Source organism: Rhinopithecus roxellana, chromosome 7, assembly GCF_007565055.1.
Source record: "Rhinopithecus roxellana isolate Shanxi Qingling chromosome 7, ASM756505v1, whole genome shotgun sequence".
Lineage (NCBI taxonomy): Eukaryota > Metazoa > Chordata > Mammalia > Primates > Cercopithecidae > Rhinopithecus > Rhinopithecus roxellana.
In genome coordinates this window covers 13,516,050-13,539,458 of record NC_044555.1, presented here as the reverse complement: position 1 = coordinate 13,539,458, position 23,409 = coordinate 13,516,050, and the positions used below count along the sequence as shown (strand labels likewise).

The 23,409-nt window shown below is 42.3% G+C and overlaps 1 protein-coding gene and 1 non-coding gene across 2 annotated transcripts; both read left to right on the top strand.

The window, feature by feature from the left end:
- The first annotated feature begins 3,766 nt into the window (after positions 1-3,766).
- LOC115898962 lies at positions 3,767-3,873 on the top strand. Its single transcript, XR_004058595.1, has one exon. It is a non-coding gene; the product is annotated as a U6 spliceosomal RNA (small nuclear RNA).
- A 2,182-nt stretch (positions 3,874-6,055) lies between these two features.
- Positions 6,056-19,651, top strand: MAGEB10 (MAGE family member B10). The gene is made up of 3 exons (XM_010365689.1): positions 6,056-6,094; positions 14,152-14,300; positions 17,899-19,651. Exon 3 carries the CDS (start codon positions 17,948-17,950, stop codon positions 18,989-18,991), a length of 1,044 nt encoding a protein of 347 aa, XP_010363991.1. The 5' UTR covers positions 6,056-6,094; positions 14,152-14,300; positions 17,899-17,947; the 3' UTR covers positions 18,992-19,651.
- The last annotated feature ends 3,758 nt before the right edge of the window (positions 19,652-23,409 follow it).

Here is a 23,409-nt window from a genome sequence, read left to right as displayed (position 1 = left end):
AGGCAAAGCACAGTAAAGCACAGCTATCAATCTAGTTGCCATTCTCAAAGAGGAATAGCCCATTTTGAGCAAAGTATCACTTACATGTGATATGAACAGCCAAAAAGCTAATCCTTCTAAGCAAGGCCTAGCCAATATACACATGGGTCACATACTATATCTCACTCTCTTTGGGGCTTATGCCTTGTAAGTGCTGTGTATAATTATTTTAGCTCACAGAAATGTGTTTATTCGTGACAAGTTAATTATTATTTTTGTTTAAAATAACGTATTGAATATTTCTTATACTTTTGTGGTAATTATTCAGTAATAGGCTTCCATTATGGGGTTTTTTTTTTTATTTGTTTGTTTGTTTTGTTTTGTTTTGTTTTGAGATGGAGTCTCGCTCTGTCACCCAGGCTGGAGTGCAGTGGTGCAATCTCGGCTCACTACAACCTCCGCCTCCCGGGTTCAAGTAATTCTCTGCCTCAGCCTCTTGAGTAGCTGGGATTACAGGCACCCGCCACCATGGCCCGCTAATTTTTGTATTTTCAGTACAGACAGGGCTTGACCGTCTTGGCCAGGCTGGTCATGAACTCCTGGCATTGTGATCCACCCGCCTCGGCCTCCCAAAGTGCTAGGATTACAGGTGTGAGCCACCGCTCCCGGCCCCATTATGGTATATGAATGGATGTTTATTAGTAACATTACATGGTTACGCCACCTATATGATTGTCTTATAATAGTTCTGGCCTCAAAAAGTTACTCACCTAGAACTTACTTAGCATTAATTACAAAGCACCATCACCTTGTTATTTTTGTTATTGTGAAATTTGGAATTTGGTTAATTATGACCAAAAATATTAGGAATCAATTATAGACTAAGCAATAAAGTGAGTCTTAAAACGTCTGAGATTTCAAAAATCAGTTGAATGATACACAATACTATCACAGTTATAGGAAATTGAAAATCTAGTGAAATTACTCAAATATTGGGCATCTACAAAGCTAAAAATAATTAAGTAATATTTGACCTATGCTTATTAACAAATTAAATAAAGTGGCTAATTAAGCATAACCTATATATAGCTTATTGGATATTTGTTTTCCTTAAAGTTCTTTGTGGTTCTATTCTGATACAATATGTGTATTATTATTATTATGAAATAGTATTAATAGGACATATGCCAGAACCTAAATGTACATATGCATACATCTGTGTAACCAATCCCCAATCAAAATAGAGAGTAAAATTTTAGTGCATCATAAAGATCAATCACGTCTTTCACAATAGAACACCTCCACATCACCCGTCCTCTACAGTTTTGATTTCAACTGTACATTAGATTTGCTTGTTCCAGAATTTGTAATGGCTTTTTAAAGATGCAATTGGAATACAATAAACTGCATACAATTTGATAAGTTTTGACATTTTGGTATTTCTATTCTGTTTCGCTGATCTATTTGCCTGTCTTTACAAAAGTGCCACACTATCATGATTAATTTCATAATAAGTCTTGAGATTGGGTAGTATTAGTCCTCTTATTTTGCTCTTATTTTGCAAAGTCGTTTTGGCTATTCTTGGTCGACTACATGTCCATACTAACTTTACAGTCAGTGTATTAACTTCTACAAAAATCCTTCTGGGATTTTGATTAAAGATAATTTGAGAACTGACATCTAAATCATCTTATTTTCCAATCCTTTATTTCATCTGTTTTCCATTACTGCATTGGCAGGAACCCCTATTGTAATGTGGAATAAAAAGAGTGATAGCAGCTATTCTTATCTATTTTCCAATAGCCAATGTTTTTCTACTAAGTATAATATTTGCTATAGATGTTGGTAGATATCCTTTATCTACTTTGATAACATATCTTTTTATCATGAATTAATGCTGATTTTTACAAAATACTTTTCTGTATCAATTTAGGTATGATTTTTCTCACAATATGTCAAGGCAATATGCCAGTCCTTGATCTGATTGGCCTCAGATCCATTTCTCACTCTTTCCTTGCTCTGTTCTCCAGTGTTCAGGAGATGATTGCAGGCTGCAATTCCTATGTTCTCAAACATTTGGCTGCCATCATGGTTCAGGCAACATAAGGCACCAGCAGGAGGTTAGTACAGCACAGGAGGACAGAAGCAGCTAAAATTTATTTTTTATTTTCTCTCTCTGCATCAGTTGCCTTCAACTGTCTTCTCCATGGCTCTCATCCTCATCATACTTATCCACCTTAGTTCCAGATCCTGTTGACCCCAACTCCAAGGCTCCATTAACATTATCTCCTTTATTTGTTTCTACCCTAGAGACTGAAGAAAATTTCTTAAGCTGCCAAATATTGGCTTGCTCACCTCTCCCCTGTTTGGCTTCTCCATCACTTGAGTAACCAATTTCGTGCATCATATTCAACCTGACTTATGTATTTAAAGTAATTTCTGTTTTCCTAGATAATCTTTAACAGTTATACTTAGCTAATTACACTGATTGATTTTTCTAATGTGAGACCATTTCATTCATAGGAACGACTCAACTGAGTCACTAGCAGTAAAATGTGTTCAAGTCTTTTATATTATATGTAACCAAAACAAAACACCCCTGGGAGACTGAAACCTCCTCTAAATAACTATGTCTCTCTTCTTCACATCATTCCCCAAAATAATTTTTGCACTCACCAGCATTTGCACACACATATTCAAAAAATTCTAAGAGCATAAGGAATACAGAGATATATTCAGCTTGTAAAATAGTCAAGCACTGCACATAAAACTCTATAGCATTACCTGTGGGAAACGAATAAGGTGGTACACAAAGGGATATTTACAGCCTTAAATAAATTGATTAGAAAAAAACAGAATTATTTTAAACATGCAAAACTTCAAGAAGCTAGAGAAATAAAACCATATTTTACCCAAAGAAATAAAACATAGGAAATAACTAAGATAAATGCAGAAATGGTTAATTAAGACAGTGGAGCCTACTAACAAAAGCCTATTCTTTTAAAAGATTTATATAGGAGACAATTTTATAGGCATCTTCATTACAAAAGAAAACTAAGTGATAGTAGTTTTAAAATATTGTACAAAATATAGGTGCAGAAGGAACTTGAATACCATAAGAGAACACTGTAAATATTAACAAATGATAGACAAGGGATGATTTCTACATAAAGATGTATTTCATCTAATGAAATCAGAAGGAATGGTAGAATTAGAAAAATTAACATTTTGCAACCCCTAATTAATTAGTGGATAAATATACTAATCTTCCAAAGACTGCCAACATCAACAGAAAGGGAGACAAATATTCGGTCTCCCACATAATGGAAGTTACTTCCTTGTAATGAAAGTTCACATCAACTGTGAAGTGATCTTTCCAAATAAAACAAGAGAGAGAATAAAAATTAAATTTCAATATGATAAAACCTCTACCAATTCAAAGAAATACAGAGAAGAATGACATTAATGTTGCACAAAGCAAAAGCTAGACCATGTGAAACTGAACAGAGCATAAGATCTGTTTTTTTTTTTTTTTGTAAAAACCAAGATTGCAGGGATAAAGAAGTAATATATGTGTGTTGGGGGAAGAATGTATAAATTAACGATCATAAAATGCAATGATAATGATTAGATTTATTTGAACCCGGGTTCAAGAAAGAACACACTTAAATGATGTCAGTGGGTAAATGTGAAAATAACTGGACAGTTAATTACATGAAGGAGTTAACTTTTTAAGGTGGGATAGTGTTATCGGTTGATACTTCTGCCTTTAAAAACACATACTGAAGTGCTCGCTTCGGCAGCACATATACTAAAATTGGAACGATACAGAGAAGATTAGCATGGCCCCTGCGCAAGGATGACACGCAAATTCGTGAAGCGTTCCATATTTTTGTGTTGGAGAGGATGTGGAGAAATAGGAACACTTTTACACTGTTGTTGGGATTGTAAACTAGTTCAACCATTATGGAAAACAGTATGGCAATTCCTCAAGGATCTAGAACTAGATGTACCATATGACCCAGCCATCCCACTACTGGGTATATACCCAAAGGATTATAAATCATGCTGCTATAAAGACACATGCACACGTATGTTTATTGCGGCACTATTCACAATAGCAAAGACTTGGAATCAACCCAAATGTCCATCTGTGACAGACTGGATTAAGAAAATGTGGCACATATACACCATGGAATACTATGCAGCCATAAAAAAGGATGAGTTTGCATCCTTTGTAGGGACATGGATGCAGCTGGAAACCATCATTCTTAGCAAACCATCACAAGAAGAGAAAACCAAACACCACATGTTCTCACTCATAGGTGGGAACTGAACAATGAGATCACTTGGACTCGGGAAGGGGAACATCAAACACCGGGGCCTATCTTGGGGAGGGGGGAGGGGGGAGGGATTGCATTGGGAGTTATACCTGATATAAATGACGAATTGATGGGTACTGACGAGTTGATGGGTGCAGCACACCAACATGGCACAAGTATACATGTGTAACAAACCTGCACGTTATGCACATGTACCCTAGAACTTAAAGTTTAAAAAAAAAAAAAAAAAAAACAGCTGAGGATACCCTGGGTGGGGGGAGGGGAACAATTGAGCCAAGTCCACTCCACACAGAGGCAAAGATCCTCAATAAACACATAGCAGGTCCAATATTGCAGTTAATTCAATGGAAAAAAAAAAAGTCTGCATCCATGAAATGTAAAGAAAATACAACATTAGGAAAAACTGCCTAAAATATTCCCACACTAACAGATTAGATTATTAATTTTTTTTTATTTTTTTATTTTATTTATTTTTTTTTTTTGAGATGGGTCTTGCTCTGTCGCCCAGACTGGAGCAACCTCGACCTCCTTAGACTCAAGAGATCCTTGGGCTTCAGCCTCCAGAGTGGCTGGGACTACAGGTGCATGCCACCTTGCCCGTCTAATTTTTTTTTTTTTTAATTTTTTATAGTGACTGACTCCCACTATGTTGCCCAGGATGGTGTCAATCTCTTGGGCTCCAGCAATCATCATGTGTCAGCCTCCCGAGTAGCTGTGCTCGGCCACTAGATTTTTTTTAATGGGCATTTGATCATGTACTGAGGTACAGAAAAATTTTTCAAAACAAAAATTCAACACAAATGCCTGATAACATTCCACAAACTAACATCAGAAGATAATTTTCATTTCCTAAAACCTATGGCAAACAAACTTAAATGTGAAATGCTAAATGTTGGACGCATTCTCATTAAAGCAAGGAACCAGACATAAATGTATGCTGAATACATGGCCAGAGAATAAGACTATAAAAACAAATGTAACTTGGAAATATTTAATAAAAATAGAAATTATTTGGTGAAAATGTGATCATTTTAGAAAATTCAAAGGAAAAACCACACCCGATCCAAATGAATAAATGACTTCTGAAAAGTGGTGTATAAATCACTGTAGCAAAATCAAAAACCTTGCCGCACAAAGCAGTAGCATTAGAACATGCATATAACATATTTGGTGGAACAAATGAGATCACAATTAAAATGAATTTCACTGCACAATACAATGCAATGTTAGATAAAGTCAAGAGATCTGGGTCTCAAAAAACTGTGTACACCTGTGGCTTCTCTATAGAAAGTAGATCCTTTAGAACAGAAAGTTCCCAATGTCTACATTTGGCCAGTGAAGAGACCCCATGGTCATAATGCACTTACTCTGACATCTCAGAATCTGTCTTGGGCACCCTACCTTTTTGCTGCAGCCTCTCTTCTCCCGTCAACCCTGGTACGCAAACCCATTGTCCGTAAGGGTTTATGTTGCGAAACTGTCCAGAGCTTGTTTGGTGATTTTTTCCCTAAGGAGCTTTTAGTCAATGAACTAGGAGCGAAAATACGAATCTACTTCCGAGAGGAGGACTTAATATTACTACTACTCCATAACAAAGAGGGCGCCACAGAAAACTCACGCCACACCGCCCTTGCTGGCAGCCCTGCGGGCCGTGGGCAGGATGCCCGGATGTCACGTACACTTCCGCTTCTGCCGTCCGTGGGAGGTGAGGTCTTCCAGTGCGGCGGTTGGTATCTGGTCAGCAGAGGAAGGCATCCAGGTCCTGCCAGGAGGTAAGGCAAAGACATTGAATAACATTTGAGGGGACTTCCTACCGCAAAAGAAAGAACGCCATGCCGTTCGGCCTTGGCCTTAAACCGCAAAAGCCCTGGGCAGGGATCCTTTTAGGTACCGCACTCTGCATTATTTTTCTGGAGAGTCAGGGAAGTGATAGCATTGGACTAAGGTGTTGGCATCAAGCCACCCGAGATTGGGGTCTTAGAACCCTCCAGGAGTCAATAAAGGGTGATTATTTCCCTGAGGAGCCTTTAATGAATGAACTAAGAGTGAAAATATGGGTTTACTTCCGAGAGGAGGACTTAATTTTACTACTACTCCATAACAAAGGGGGCGCCACAGAAAGTTGCGCCACAGAAAATCACACCACGCCGCTCTTGCTGGCAGCCCTTTGGGCCGTGGGCAGGATGCCCGGATGTCATACACACTTACGCTTCTGCCGTCCGTGGGAGGTGAGGCCTTGCATTGAGGCGGTTGGTATCTGGTCAGCAGAGGAAGGCATCCAGGTCCTGCCAGTAGGTAAGGCAAAGACATTGAATAACGTTTGAGGGGACCCCCTACCACAAAAGAAAGAACGCCATGCCGTCCGGCCTCAGCCTTAAGCCACAAAAGCCCCGGGCAGGGATCCTCTTAGGTACCGCACTCTGCATTATTCTTCTGGAGAGTCAGGGAAGTGATAGCATTGGACTAAGGTGTTGGCATCAAGCCACCCGAGATTAGGGTTTTAGAACCCTCCAGGAGTCAATAAAGGGTGAGTTCCGTAAAACTCCCTTTCTGCCATAGCGGACGGGTGCCCACAGAACTCAGCCTCTGCTCTCAGGCCTGGGTGATCCTAAGTAGGAGTAGCTGGAATTTCCACCTTTAACCTCTCAGGGAGGTGAAGGTATTGGACCACGGTGTCTGCCTCGGGCAGCAGGGGAAGGAGTCCTATGCTCTGCCACATGTTAATGAAATGCCCCAGTGTGGGCTGTGGGGGAAGCTAGCTTCCCATAAATACGGCGGCCTTACAGAATCCTGCCCTTCCTGTAAGTTCTGGGAGATCCCTGGCGTGGCTGTAAGGCCTCCGTGACCCCTCGCTTTATATTCTGGTGGTGGTCCTGGGGAAGGGTACAAACTAAGGCTAGCACATTCAGGTCAGCAGTGGGAGGAGTCTTCGGGGGGTAACCAGGAGTTTAGTTTAGAACCCGGAGCAAAGATTGAGGGGACTTTCTTCCCCAGAACAAAGGGGACCCAACAGAATACCACTACTATGAGCCTTGGTAGCCTTTCAGCATGACTCTCAGGCTAAGGTATCCCTCATTTTATCCTTAGTGTTCACAGGATGATGAGGACATAGATTTGACAGGGCGGTCGGTGGCAGGTCATTAGAGGGAGGTGACTCAGGCCCTTATGGAAGTCAAAGTGAGGACTGATGGGGCTAGGCACTGCCTCTGTGGTCAGCCTTGGGAAGCCCTGGGCAGATTTGTCATTCTGAATGCACCCCACCCCCTCCCTCCAACTGCATACTCTGGGATATCAGGTGAAAGAGGGCCTTTCTCTGATTGGTATAGGCCTCAAGTCCTCAGAGGGGAAGGTATGAGGCTGTCAAGGTGAGGAGTCATTAGGAGGAACCTGAATTTCCAGAAGAAAAGAGGATTCATAGAGCCCTAAGATTGCTGTCATTCCTGATAGGGGTCCCTGGGGAAGATACATCTGAGGCTTCCCTAATATCTTTATCAGGAGTGTCAGGGATGTGAAGGCCTTGCTTGGACGGGGTAGGTTTCAGGTAAGCAAAAGGAGAGCAATCAGACCCTCCAAAAAGCAAAAGTAAAGACTGAGTGAGGACTGAAAACTAATTACCTCAAGATAAAGAGGGTCTCACCGATCTCTGCGTTGCTGCCATTCTACAATGTCCCTCTGCAAATGTGGTCACATGAGATTCCCCCTCAGTTCCTTGTCTGGGGAGTCAAGGATGTGAGCGCTTTGGAATGAGGGAGTCAGCATCAAAACAGTTAAGCAGTGAGATAACAGGTCCTGCCAGAAGTCAAGGTAATGGCCCTGAATGTGAATTGAAAGAAACATCATCTACCCCAGAAAAAAAGGAAGCTCCATAGAGTCTGGACCTGCCAGTCACTGTATCAGTCCCAGTAAGATGCAGGTAAGACAGGCAGGCTTCAGTCTAGTTACTTCCACTGATTCCTCAGGGGAAGGGCCCATCAGAGAAGAGTAGCCTCATAGGATCCTTGAACCGTGCTCTCAAAGAAACCTACAGAAACAACTTCCATAAAGTCAAAGTGATATCTTCCTGCTGGAGGATCACACCATCTTTCCTTGAGGTCACTTCATCACCTGCCATCTGTCTCACACTACTACTTGTCTCTGAGTAGAGTCATCATGGCTCGAGGTCAGAAAAGTAAGCTCTGCCCATGAGAAATGCTGCCAGACTCGAGAAGAGCCCAAGGATGTGGAAGGTGCTCAAGTCACTGTAGCAGAGGAAGAAGAGTCCTTCACTTCATCTCCTCATTTCAGAGATAGTCCTGAGAGGTCATCTGCTGTCAAAACACCCAGCAATGAGCAAGAGCCTGGGAGAGCTCTAGCCACCACCACAGCTGCAGCTGTTTCATGCACAGCATCTAATGAAGGCATCGACAGCCAAGTTGAGGAAAGGTCAAATGCCTCACAGGCCCAGGCTACCACTGGGCAGTGGCCCAGAGGCTCTATAGATAAGAAGATTGCTGTGTTAATGCATTACCTGCTGTACAAGTATCAAATGCAAGAGCCTGTTACAAAGGCAAATATGCTGAAAAATGTAATCCAGACGTACAAGAGCCACTTCCCTGAGATGCTGAGGAGAGCTTCTGATCACCTGGATTTGGTCTTTGGCCTTGACGTGAAAAAAGTGGATCCCAACAAGAGCGTCTATGTCCTTGTCAACAAATTAGAATTAGGCCATGATACAAGACTGAATCCTAACAGAAGTTTGCCCAAGACTGGCCTGCTGATGACCATCCTGAGTGTAATCTTCAGCCAGGGGAATTGTGCCCCTGAAGAGGAAGTCTGGAAGGTGCTAAATATGATGGGGGTATACTAGAGGCAGGAGCACTTCATCTATGGAGAGCCCAGGAACCTCCTCACCAACCTCCTCACCAAAGATTTAGTGCAAGAGCAGTAGCTGGAGTATCGGGAAGTGCCCAACAGCAGTTCTCCAAGCTGTGAATTCCTGTGGGGTCCACGAGCCTTTGCTGAAACCAGCAAGATGAAAGTCCTAGAGTTTTTGGCCAAGATCCATAGTACAGTCCCCAGTGCCTTCCCATCCCATTATGAAGAGGCTTTGAAAAATGTGGAAGAGAGATCCCAAGCCAGAATTGCAGCCAGGACCTGTACTGCTGCCATGGCCAGTGCTCATTCCAAGGCCATGTCCAGCAGCCTTGCCTGCCCCAAGTGAAGGCTGAGGAAAATGCTTTACTGTGTTTTTGAAGAGGACAGTCAGTGTTTCACTAGTGGAGGGTTGGCTTTGTCTCGTTATAACACAGTACATAACGTGTTCTGGGTAACTTGGATGTTTGTTTAAACGTTGTTCGTTTTAATAGAAGGTTAAAGTAGCTTAAGATTCCAAGATTATTAGTGATAATAAGTCATACATTTATTGATATTTGTGAGGTTTTAGAGTAGAGTTTTACTATTTTATAGAAAAAAAAAAACAGGAAAATTTCCATCCTATTTAGTGATCTCCAACAAGATAACATAGTAGTGGATTAGTCATTTCCTTGGAAATATTTTTTAAAAAAGCAGTAAAATAGTTGGAATGAAGAAATAGAGGGAAAATGTAAAAGATGATAAATGCTTGCATTCCCTTATGTTTAGTCTGTTCTGTAAAATTAAGAGATAGATACTTAGATATTATTAGGTTATTCAACAATGTAGGAGAAGCTACATCATAATAAAACTGACTTCTTGCACACTGGCTCACTTATTTCTCAAACATTACTTGGGCATTTGTTCTTTGGAGGGAAGGCACCATGCTGGTACTGGGAATGTCAGGATAAATAAGACCCAAGCGCGCGCACTGAATTTTAGAGTCTAAGAGCAGCTGTCATGTAAGGAAGATGGTGAGATACACCCTAAGTAAAGGATGAGTAAGAGAAGGTGGGAAGATCCAGATCAGAGCAGTCAAGTGAAAGTATCCTGAGGCAAGTGGGTTTGGGGCCTTAGGAAACTGCAAACCCTTCAGTGTCAGTCAATTTTGTTAGTCTGGATGGTGGGTTGGTTGAGGCTGTTAGAGTAGTGAGCAGGGGCCAGATGCTCAAAAAGACTAATGCCTGGAATGAAGAACTGCTTTTAGCAGTTATTTTGAGGTAATAGATAAACCAGAAGTAATTGTAAGACGAGAATGGAAGGTCTTGCATCCTTTTCCAGTGTCGTTTTTCCAGTGCAGTTGGGCACAGTCCACAAACTATGTTTTATGCACATCAGCTCCAGGGACCTTCTGAGAAACAAGAGTGATATTACTTGACATGAATGTGCTCAAAAGCCGTTGTGCTGGCATTATTTGCTCTGGCCTGGGGAAACAAACCCCACTAAACCCACTTAATTAAAAGGGCTTTTTAAAAAAATTGTACTTTTTAAGTTCCTGGATACATGTGCAGAATGTGCAGGTTTGTTACATAGGTACACGTGTGCCATAGTGGTTTGCTGCACCTATTGATCCATCATCTAGGTTCCCTCTTCCTGCCCCTCACACCCCAACAAGACCTGGTGTGTGTTGTTCCTAAAAGGGCATTTTTATTAGGTTGTCTTTAGTATCATTTGGCAAACTCAAGTGAGGGCTAGATTTTTGATGCGAGTGAAAGAAATGAAAATAGGGGTGGTTTGGATGGAAGGATAGTTGAAGGGATGGAAGGGATTAGTCTTTGACATAAATTATAGGAGTCTTAAATTGAATCCAACTGTGGAGGACTACGCCACACCCGCAATAAATAAGAAATCCTCAAATTTGCATAGTAAATAACTGAGTTTTACTTGCTAAGCGGCATTTTTGGCTGATTTGTGTGCTGTATCATAGAGTGCTGCATATTTTCAGACATCTCTTGCTTTAAAAACAATCACAGAGATTTTGATAGGACCTGGGGTCAAACTAATAATAGTAACAAATGCTAGTTATTAAATATGCAGTAAATTCTAGGCACTGTGCCTGGAGTTTTCATACATTCCATATAACCCAGAAATCCTACAAGGCAAGGCTTATCACGATCACTTCACGTAAAGCCTGAGCCTCATAGAGCTTTGCAGTTTTCCTGACTTCATGTGGTTCATAAGTGTCAAAATTAGAACCATAGTCTGAATTTGTTTAGAACCCACATTGTTCCACCCCTTCCTGCTTGAAGCAGATGTTCTGTCTTTTAATTCATTTTTCTTCTCACTACTGCACCGTCTCTCTAGGCAATAAAAAGAAGGAACCTGGGGCCAGTGTACTAAATCCAGATGTAATAAATAATGGAGAAAATGAGAATTGAACACCATTTGGGGACTGCCTGTGGGCCTCATTTTCGTAGGGTCCATCCACCCCTAGCTCCAGGGTTCTTTGGGAGCCGATTTTGCCCAGGTGCTGGCACATGGGACCAGATCCAGCACTTCCCAAATTACACTGTTCTTTCCTTGAGTCAGCCCCTGTGAGTCCTTGTGCCCAAATCTGGATCCTTACCTGCTGTCCAGCTCTTCCCTGCGTCCTTCCATGAAGGCTGCACCCTGCTCCCTATGGGAAAGGAAGCCCAGAATAACCTTCCTTCCTTTCTCCTGACTCAGAGCATTCCAACTCCCTGCAGATGTCCTCTGTTTTGTCACATTGCTCACTTGGAACTTCTCTGATAACAGCCCCTTCCATGTAATTGTTTACTTTGGCAGTGAACACTGCATGCCTACTCATCTGCTCTGGGTAATTCCGCCACACTCAAGATTTTTTCCGAGTCTACCTGTGAGTCAAGTCAGACTTGGAACAGAATCTAACCTTGAAAGATAACTCTGAAGTTAGAGAGGAGGTATAGAAAGCAGATGAAGTTAGAAAGAGAGGAGAATGTAATCTGGTGACTTATTTGAGACTAGCACTGAATCCATACACTAATAAGTGAACTTAACTGAATGGTAAAGTATCAAAGCCTCTGTCTCAAGTGGTGGATAAGGAAAGACCTAGGAAATGACTGTATATCAACCATGTCCAGAAAATGGATTCCTATAAATCCTGGTATACTAGGAGCATATAGTAGATTTCTATGCTGACATAACAAATGCCATACAGTAAGACACTTTAAATAACATATTGATTATAACACCCTTCTGTAGGTGAGAAGTATGGGTTGGTTCTGCTGGTTTCTTTGCTCGGGGTTACACAGGCCCAAATCAAGCTGTCAAAGCCTGATAAGTGTGTCTTATTGGGACACACTGTGAAGAATCCCATTTCAGGCTTATTCAGGTCATTCTATTAGGAACCCAGTTCTTTGTGGTTGTAAGAAGAGTGAGGAGTAAGTCTTCTTTCTGGCTATCAGTTGGAGCTGCTATATTTTCTCCAGGCCTGTCTCTGGTCTTTGCATGTGGGCCTCTACTGTTGAGTCAGACTTGGGACATTGAACCTGTCTCATTCTTGGAATTTCTCTACCTTCTCTCTCTGCCTCCAGATGGAGAAACATCTCTGTTTGTAAGGCCTCATATAATTAGATTTGGCCCATGTAGGCAATCCAGTGTAATCTCCCTATTTTCAGGTTGGTTTCATAATTTTAATTATATTTGCAAAGTGCCTTTGGCCATGTAACATAACATATTCATGGGTTTCAGGAATGAGGATACGTGAAGCTTCGTGGAGCAATTATTCAGTCTCCCACAAAGGTAGAATATGTCTCTCTGGCAGACATGCCAGCTTTGATAAGAAAAGAAAAAACATAATTCGCTATCATTCTCTTGATTCTTGTCTGTATCTGCCCCAAGGGAAAATCCTGGTTTTTCATTGCACCTAAGGGCACCTGTACCTGTGCTTAGGTGTACATGTTCATCAGCTGGTGGGTAGCAGAGACTCACAAGTTATGTTTTCATCAAAAGAAAGAAGAAATTTTTCAGTCTCTTGAGGTCATAGAGGTCATTGAAAAGGTCAGTGCAGAAAGGTGTTATTGAGTGCAGCGGGGTGAACCCTCCTTGCTGAGATTTACAGGATTGTTTTGAAAATTAGTGTGATTCTGGATTTGAAATTACCTGTCACATATAGACACTAGGAAATGTTGTTTAGCAAAGATATTTGATATTCTCAGAAACTCCTCCAAGACTTAAGAAGGCTGTTGTCATAACAAATTTATATTAGTAGCTTTTATTGAGCATGTACTATTGTAATAGTTAATTGGACAGACTGCAAGTGCTCATCCACTTTGTGTCTTGCTTTCCATCCTTGGTTCATATGGAGACTACATTGCCAGTCCACTTGTAGTTTGGAAAGGTCATGTGACTACCCCCCCTTGGCACTGAAATATGAATAATAGCATGCTTTTCCCTTTCAGATCAAAGTGTTTGAGAGCCAGTCTGCCACCTCCATGATTTCTCTTCCATGCTGAGATATGGAGCCATAGTATAGAAGCAGCATGGATCCCTGGGACACCTGACAGCAAAAAAACCCTATTAATTCATGTCCAAATTTATTTGTATAAGAGATAAACTTTTAGTGTGTTAAGCCATTCAGATTTCAGCCTTTTCCCATTGCATCTCATACATACTTTTTCTGTGTAATGCACAACTACTAATTCCATTGTTATTATTGATTAAATATTTTAACTACTAAGAAAATAGTGCATGTATTCTTGTTGCCAAAAATTCTAATACGGATAAATCAAAATTTCACTTCATTACTATGTCCCTCCAAAATTCAATCCCTCCTCAAATGTAACCACATTTTTTAAATCCTGCATGTAGTATTTTTAAATGTATTATAGGCTTTTTCTTATATACATGTGCAACAAAAATACACTGTGAGGGTTTTTCTGTTTGTTTTGTTTGCTCTTTTTTCTTCTTAATTTTTATTTACTTATTTTTTTTTTTTTAGAGACGGTGCCTCGCTCTGTTGCCCAGACTGGAGTGCAGTGGTGTGATCATAACTCAGTACAGCCTAGAAGTCCTGAACTCAAGCAATCCTCCTGCCTCAGCCTTTCAAGTAGCTAGGAGTACAGTTGGGAGCCACTGTGCCTGGTCATTGTGAGTTTTAAATATACATTGATAACTGTTTACATATTGGTCCACAATATGCACCTAAGGATAACTGTTTACATATTGCTCCACAATATGCCTTAGAATTTTGATATTTCAATAACACATTTCTTTTTACTTTGAGAAGAAAGGATTTACTCGGAATGACAAGGTTCTAGGAAATGTACCTTAACAAAAAAACCTCAATTAGTAAAGGACATTAAGAAAACCAGGCACTAGAACAATTTTCAGAATCCACAAAAGAGATCATAAGCTGAATAAAGTCCAGAGAATTCAGGGCATGAGGTAGTCAGGGATCTGTATCCAGAGTTCAGCCATGGGGTAGCAATGGGACCAGAAGGAGTAAAGGTGAGGAAACTGGTGGTGTCTTGGACAACTTTTCTGAATAGGCTTGGCAATCTCTGAATCATCATTACCAGCATGAAGTTGTAGGCTGAGCTGTCCAGAGGCATGCTCTGCTAGAGTCTTCCCTTCCCACTGCTCAGGCAGAGTGTGGCTTGCTCCCCTGCATCACCCAGTTATAATATTAATTGATTCTGGGAGAGCTACATCTCTTCACTACTCTGGTGGTTCATTGCACCATTTCCAGTGTAGCAGGGTTGAGAGTTGTCTTGATGCCTGATAAGAAAGAGTGTATTGGCCCTTGGGTATGTGGCCCCCTTGAGTATGTGGCCCTCCCACCACTGAGGTTGAAGCTGTGCAAATGGATGTGATTGATGATTAATGACAGTTAAAACAGGGCAAGTAGTACCAATGAGTAGTGGTACTTCAAGTACCACTTGTAGTGTAGATTCAAGGAGGGGGGAATTGGAGGAGGGATTTCCTGAGACTAACTACCTCACTGACTCTGTAACTAAAAGGCTGAGTGTGCATATGTCTTTAAAAAAGGATCCAGATATTATCCCCAGCTCCAAATACTTCCTACCATCACTGACTTCCTTGCAGAACAGAGAGTGGATTTTTTGTTGCCGTGTCTGGTGGCCTTTGTTGCCACCAAACACTGTAGTAGGGTGCTGGTTTTCAAGGCAAGTATTTCCAGAGTAGATGGAGAACCATTGTAGATGCTGCAGTTCCTTATTGAATTGACTGCAGGTAACAAGTATAGGTTGAGTCCAAATCTCTATCTTCATTACTGTTATAACCCTGACTTGATTTGAATCAACTGAAAATTTTTATAAAGGTGATTCTGCACTAGCCATTTGCAAAGTTATCAGATGATCTGTAGTAAAATTTACATCACTTCTCACTGTGAGGTAGGGGCATTGGGCCAGGTGTCATTCTCAGATCCACAGAGGGAGGAGTCCCAGACTCTAAAAGGAATAAAAATGAAGACCCTGATGAAGTTTTGAAAGAGTCACCCACTCCATAACAGACTGCTCAGCACAGAGACCACCCCTGCTGTTAACGTTTCTAAGCCAATGCCTCGATGTTAGGCCCAGAAGCCTCCTCAGTTCACCCTCTGTAGTCCAGGGATATAGGACTGTGGGGTGAGGTGGTTGGGTACGAGGCTTTTTTTTTTTAAAGCCAAATAACTCAGATCAGGAGGAGGAGGAGTCCTAGGCCCCCCGGAGTCAATGAAAGACCACTATGCAACTTCTGTCAGAATTCCCCATTCCCACAAAACACAAGCCACCCCCTTACTTCTAAGAGCTGCACCCCTGCTCTCAGCACTAGGTCCCATATGGGGGTGGCTAGAATTGGCTTCCCCAACTTCTGACTCTAACTTCTCAGAAGAATGAAGGCATTAGTCTGAGCAGGGTAGCCTCAAATCAGCAGAAAAGAGAGTTCCAGAGATTTCCAGGTCCTGTCAGGAGTTAAGTTAACGACCTTAAGTGAGAGCTGAGGACACTATTTATACCAGAAGAGAGAAGGGCCAACAGAATCCCAGCCCTGTGTAAGCCCTGGGAGGCCCTGGACAGGGATCCTCTGATGTAGTGCCCTTTGAATTCCCAGGATCCTGGGAGGTGACAGCATTGAACCACGCTTTGGCATCAGACCAGTAGAGAGCAGGGTTCCAGACCTTCCAACAGTGATGGTGAAAACCCTAATATTTGAGGCAACTATTCACACCAGATCAGAAGGGCCCCACAACATCTAGGCTCCTGCTGTCAGGCCTGAGAAGCCCATAAATGGAGTGGCCAGATATAACATTCTCTGAGTTCCACCTCTGGAGTTTTAGGGAAGTTAAAAAACTGGTGCCAGAAGGAGGTGTTAAATCAGCAGAAGGAGTAGTCCCAGGCCCTCCTAGGAGTTAAGATAAAAATCCTTTGTGAGATGTAAGGGTAATAGCCATGCTCTTGCTGTTAGTGGTAGACAACCTTGGGCAAAAAAACCTCTTATATAGCACCCTCTGAATTCCCTCTTTGGAAATTCAAGGAAAGGACAGCATTGGACCAAGGTTACGGCCTCAGGCCAGCAGATGGAAGAGTCCCAGGCCCCAACAGAAGTAAAGGTGAGGAAACTGAGTGAGATCAGAAGGAACCACCCACCACAAAAGAGAGGGGTTCATAACAGAATCTGCCCCTGCTCTCAGCCCAGGGAGGCCCCAGGTGGGAGTGGCTATTGTGACACTTTCTGAATTCCATTACTGCTTTCTCAAAGAAGTGAAGAGGTTTAGGTTGTCAGAGGAGCTATTTCCAGGCCTTGCCAAAAGGGAATACAAGGATCTTGAGTGAAGTTTGAGGGGGATTTCCACTCCAAAAGACTGGGGCCCCATGGATTCATGACAGGTCCAGGACAGGGCCTGATAAAGCACCCTCTGAATTCTGGTGAGAACTCAGGGAGAGGAGGGCACTGGAGCAGAGTGCCAGCTTCTGGTCAGCAGAGGAGGAGTCCCAAGCCCTAAGAAGACTAAAAAGAATCCGGAGTTCTGAGGGAGCCATCCACCCCAGATCAAAAGGGGACAGCACAGAGTTCCATCTGTGCTGTCAACCCTGAGGGACTGTGGGGTAGATATGTTAGGCTGACTTTATCCTTTCGTAACTCAGACATCTGAGGGCCTTGCTCTGAGGGGATAGGTCTCAGGTCATCACAGGGTGAAGTCCCAGGCCCTAGTAGAAGCCAAGGTGAAAACCCTGAGTGAAGAATGAGAACACTAAGGATCCCAGAATACAGAAGGTCCCTCAGAGTTTTTCTGTTGTAGTCATCCTAGATGTCCTCAGACAGGTGTGGTCAGATGAGTTTCTCTTTCAGTTTCTCCACCAGGGTAGCAGGGAAATGAGGGGACTGAAATGAGGGGTCAGTCAAGTAGAGGGATCCCAGAACCTGCCAGAAATCAAGAGGACAGTTCTGAATGTGAACTGAGAAAAGAGTCCCTACCCAAGAACAAAGGGGCCTCCACAAAGCCTGGACCTGCCAGGACTGGCTGTCATCATCCAGTAAACCCCAGGCAGGTCTGGCAAGTGGCAACCTAAAACACACCCTAGTTATTTCACAGAGTACTCAGGGGGCAGGGAAATCAAAGAATAGGGGCCTTGTTTTTCCTTGAGTAATGCACCAAGAAAACTTGCAGAGGTGGCCATCAATAAAGCTAAAATTGTATCTCTCTGCTGAATGGGCACACCCCATTTCATCTTCTCTCCTCCAGGTCACGTGATCACCTGCCCTTTTGGCTGCTGCACCTGAACAAAGTCATCATGCCTCGAGGTCAGAAGAGTAAACTCCGTGCCAGGGAAAAACGCCGTCAGGCCCGAGGAGGGCTGGAAGATTTGATAGAGGCTCTGGCCATTTTAGAAGAGGAGGAAGAATATCCCCCCTCCCTCTCTTCTTGTTCGAAGGATGTTTCCCAGAGTTCACTTGATGGGACAGCCAACAATCCCCATGGACTTTGGGAAGCCCTATCCATCAGCACATGTGCTACAGCTGCTTCACACACAAGACATACCGAAGGAGTCAACGACCAAATGGAAGAAAGGCCAAGATGCACACAAGATCTAGCAGCCACTGATGACTTTCCCAGAGGCCTTCTAAGTGAGAAAGTAATTATGTTGGTGCATTACTTGCTGTACAAATACCAAATGAAAGAGCCCATTACAAAGGCAGATATGCTGAGAAATGTAACCCATATGTGCAAGAGCCAGTTCCCTGTAATCCTGAGGAGAGCTTCTGAGCACCTGGAGCTGATCTTTGGTCTTGACCTGAAGGAAGTGGAGCCTAATAAGCACATCTATGTCCTGATCAACAAACTAGATCTAGACTGTGATGCAAGGCTGAGTGATGAAACAAGCGTGCCCAAGACTGGCCTGCTGATGACTGTGCTGGGTATTATCTTCACAAAGGGTAATTGTGCTGCTGAGGAGGAAGTCTGGAAAGTGTTTAATATGATGGGATTATATGATGGAATTGAGCACTTCATGTTTGGGGAGCCCAGGAAGCTCCTTACCAAAGATTTGGTGAAAGAAAATTACCTGGAGTACCAGCAAGTGCCCAACAGTGATCCTCCACGCTATCAATTCTTATGGGGCCCAAGAGCCCATGCCGAAACCAGCAAGATGAAAGTTCTTGAGTTTTTGGCCAAGATAAATAATACAGTTCCCAGTGAATTCTCAACCTGGTATACAGAGGCTTTGCAAGATGAGGAAGAGAGAGCCAGAGCCAGAGTTGCAGCCAAGGCTCGCATTGGTACCATGGCCGGTGCACGTTCCAAGGTTAAGTCCAGCAACTCCTCCCAACTGCAGTAAAGTCAGAGGCAGATTCTTCACTTTGTGTTTGAAAATAAATCCACATTCTGAGCTGGAGGAGGTCAGGGTGGGACTGGAGACAACAAGGTGAATAACATGTTTGTGTTAATGTTCTATGTGATGACTTGGAATTTTTTAAAGATGATGTTCCTTTAATAGATGGTTAAAGTAGCTTCAGTATCTAAGTTTGTGAATGACATTGCTCAAATTTTTCTGTATGTGAGATTAAGAGTAAGCGATGTATTGCTTTATAAGTCAAATTGGGAAACTCTCCATTTATTGAGTGATCGAAACATGATAGCATGGTAGTAAATTGGGCATTTCCTAATTCAATGTGAAATAATTTAGGAGTGTAATAAATGGGATCAAGAAATAGAGAAAGGAGGGCCAGGTGCGGTGGCTCACACCTGTAATCCCAGCACTTTGGGAAGCCGAGGCAGGCAGATCATGAGGTCAGGAGATCGAGACCATCTTGGCTAACACAGTGAAACCCTGTCTCTACTAAAAATACAAAAAATTAGCCAGGCGTGGTGGCGGGCTCCTATAGTCCCATCTACTCAGGAGGCTGAGGCAGGAAAATGACGTGAACCCGGGAGGCGGAGCTTGCAGTGAGCTGAGATCACGACACTGCACTCCAGCCTGGGTGACAGAGTGAGACTCCAGCTCAAAAAAAAAAAAAAAAAGAAATAGAGAAAAGAGTAAAAGATGGCTAATTATTACATTCCCTATTGACTTTTATTCTGTTGTTATGTAAAATTAAGATATATATGCCAGGATATGCTTACATTATTCAAGAATATATAATTACATTGTAATAAATTAGGCCTTTTGCCCACTGGTTCATTTATTCCTCAAACATTAATTGAGCATCTGCTCTTTGGAAGGCCTTGTGCTAGGATGTCAGGATAAGGAAGATCTACCTGTGCCCACTGGATTTTAGAATCTAGGGGTAGATATTACATAAGGAATATGGTGAGATACCTACTAAGACCTAAAGGACAAGTCAAAGAAAGTGAGAATGTAGGAGGAGGGTTATCTAGATGAGAGCATCAAATGTAAATATTTTAGGCAAGTGGGATTGGAGGTTTGGGAAATTGAAAGTCTTTCAGTGTGAATCAGTTGTGTTTTTTTTTTTTTTCCTCACTCTTGTCACCCAGGCTGAAGTGCAGTGATGGGATCACAACTCACTGCAGCCTCAACTTCCTGGGCTCAGGTGATTCTCCTACCTCAGCCTCCTGAGTAGCTGAGACTACACGTGCACGCCATTGTGCCTGGTTAATGTTTTACATTTTTAGTAGAGATAGGGTCTCGCCATGTGGCCCAGGCTGTTCTCCAACTCCTGGACTCAAGCAGTCTGCCTGCCTCTGCCTCCCAAAGTGCTGGGATTACAGGTGTGAGCCGCTGTGCTTGGTTGGTCAGATGAGGCTCTGAGAGTGGTGAGCAGTGGCCATCCTCTCTCAAGACATGTTCAGGGTTGAAAGACTAAGGTCTGAAATGGACAAGTAATTATAGCAGTTGCTTGGGCTCATGGATAAACCAGAAAGAAATCTTCACCTGGGGCAGGAATGAAAGGTTTCCTGTGCTTTCCTAACTCCAGTGTAATTGATCACAAACCATGTGTTCTATGCACATCATCTCCAGCAAGTTTCTGAGAAAAATACTGTCTTAACATGGGATGCTCAGAAGCCACTTTACTGGCACTCTTTGCTCTGGCCTGGGAAAGACAGAGCCTGTGTTATTTTATTTTGTGTTGCTATAATAGAATGCCAGAGACTGGGTTACTTTTAAGGAAAATAATTTTTTTCACAGTAGTGGAGGCTGGGAAGTTCCAAGATCAAGGCGTTTGGTGGCATCAAGGGAGGGATGTCTTGCTGGGCCATCCCATGGCAGAAAGTGAGGTAGTAAGAAAGGGAAAGCGAGAGAAAAAGGGACCAAACATACTTTTTGAAACAAACCCACTCTTGTGATAAAGGTATTAATCCATTTATAAGGGCAGATCTCTCACAGCCTGATTACTTCTTATCAGGCCCTACCTCACGATACTGTTGGATTGGGGATTAAATGTCTAACACTTGCCTTTTTGGGAGACACATTCATATCATGGCAGAGTCCATTCCATTAATAGGGTGTTTAGACTAGGTTATCTTGAGTGTAATTTGGCAAACTCAAAGCAAGGGATAGGTGTTTTGATGGGAGTGAATGAGGAAGTCCTTGACACATTTTCTAGGAGCATCTAGTTGAGCTGCATCTAGCTGGGGAAGATTCTGCCAACACACAATATAAAAAATGTATATTCTCAAAAAGTTTCTTATCAAGTAAGTAACGTTCTCTTGGTAAGAAGCATTTTGATTGATTTGGTTTTCCATGTCCTAGAGGGCTGCATATTAACATCTCCAGGATGAAAAATAAATTAAAAATTTCCAAGAGGGGAAGGTTGGTAGTGTTAGCAATCTAAAACATAATAGAAACAGCTGTTAGTTATCAAAAACCCAGTACACACTAACACTGTGCCAGCTGCCCTACACAAATAACTTACATTCTAAAAGTCAGACTTCACAAGGTATATGCTAGCCAAAGAACAAAATGACTTCATCAAGCCCACTTCACAAAGAACTTGAGGCTCATAGAATTTTCGAGTTCACATATAAGTGACAAGGCTGAGTTGAGACCTCATGGTCTGAATTCCTCTACAGCCCACACTATTCCACTCCTCTCAGCCTGAAGCAGATCTTAGGCCTATTAATTCATTTCACTTCTCACTACTCCACAATGTCTCTCAGACAAAGAAAAGAAAGACCCTGTCACCAAAGCACTAAAAGCAGGCCCTAAGAAAGGTAGAATGAGAATGAGACACAATCTGGGACTGTCTATGGGGTTCATTGGCCTGGAGTCCTCCCACCTTTAGCCCAGATTGTTCTGGAGCTGACTCTGCCCTGGTCCCTTCACATGGGTTCAGTCCAGCACTTTCCCACATTACCGTGCCCTTCCCCTGGGTCTTCCCCACTGTGCCCTTCTGTCTGAACTGGAACTGACCTGCTGGCCAGCTTTACTGTGTCCTTCTCTGGAGCCTGCACTTGCTCCAGAGGAATAGACAGCCCAGACTTGCCTGCCTTCTCCTGGACATAGAGACTTCCAACTCCCTAGAAGCCCCACCCCTCACCTTGGATTCCCCCTAACAGCAACAGCCCATTCTATGTAATTGTTCACTTCAAATAGTGAAGCTTAGACACCTATTCATCCCTGGGTGCCTCCACCACACTCAAAGTGCTTTCAAATCTGCTGGTGAGGAGAGTTTGATTTGGGATAGAATCAACTGATACTTTATCCTGAAGCAGAGATATAATCCTGAAGTAGAGAAGAGGTTTTAGAAAGCAGGTGAGATTAGAAAAAGAAGAGGTTTTAATCTGGTGACTTTTTGAATGTTGCTACTGAATCTATACACTGATGAATGAGCTCAACTAAGCGCCAAAACTCAAAGCTTCCCTCCTAGGTGTTCAATGAAGAAAGACCAAGGAAATAACTGTGTAGCAACCATCTGAAGAGAGTGAATTCTTACAAATTCTGTAGTCTTTCCAGAAAGTTGTAATAGTTTTCTATGGTAGCTGTAACAAATTACCACAAATGTAGTGGTTTACAACAGCACACGTTTATTATCTTTGTAGGGTTTATTGTCTGCATTTCTGTACATGGGAAGGATGGAATGGTTCTGCTAGATTCTGTACTCAAATTTTCACAAGGTTCAAATCAAGCTTTCAGCTGGCAGTCTTCTTATGAGACTCTGAGAAGATTCTTCTTCTGAACTCATTCAGGCTGTTGACAGAATCCAGTTCTTTGTGGTAATAAGATTGAGGTCCTGTTTCCTAGCTGACTGTCAGCTGGAGCTGGCAGGCCTCTCTCCAGTCCTTGAATGTGGGCTCATACATTTTGAGTCAACACTTGTAGGTTGAATTCTTCTCACACTTGTAATCTCTCTAACTTCCCCTCTGCTGCATCTCTCTTCTGCCTCCAGCCAGAGAAAGTTCTCTGCTTGTGAATTCTCATGTCATGATATCAGACTTACCTGAATAACCTAGTGTAGTATTTTTATTTTAAGTTCAGTTACATAACCTTAATGCTTCTGCAAAGTGCCTTTGGTCGTATAACAAAGCACATTCATTTTTCAAGGATAAGGGTATAACCATCTTTGTGGAGCAATTATTCAGCCTACTATTGATGTAGACAATGTGTCTTTGGCAGTGCTTTGATAAGAAAAGAATAAAATTAATTCACCGTAATTCTCCTGACTTTTGTTTCTATCTGCCCCAGGGGAAAATCCTACTTTTCAGTGTGTGTAAAGACACACTGCACAAGTGTTTAGGTGTGTTAATTAGGTGGTAGCAGAGACTCCCAAGGTATTATTTAGACCATGCACTAAAAGG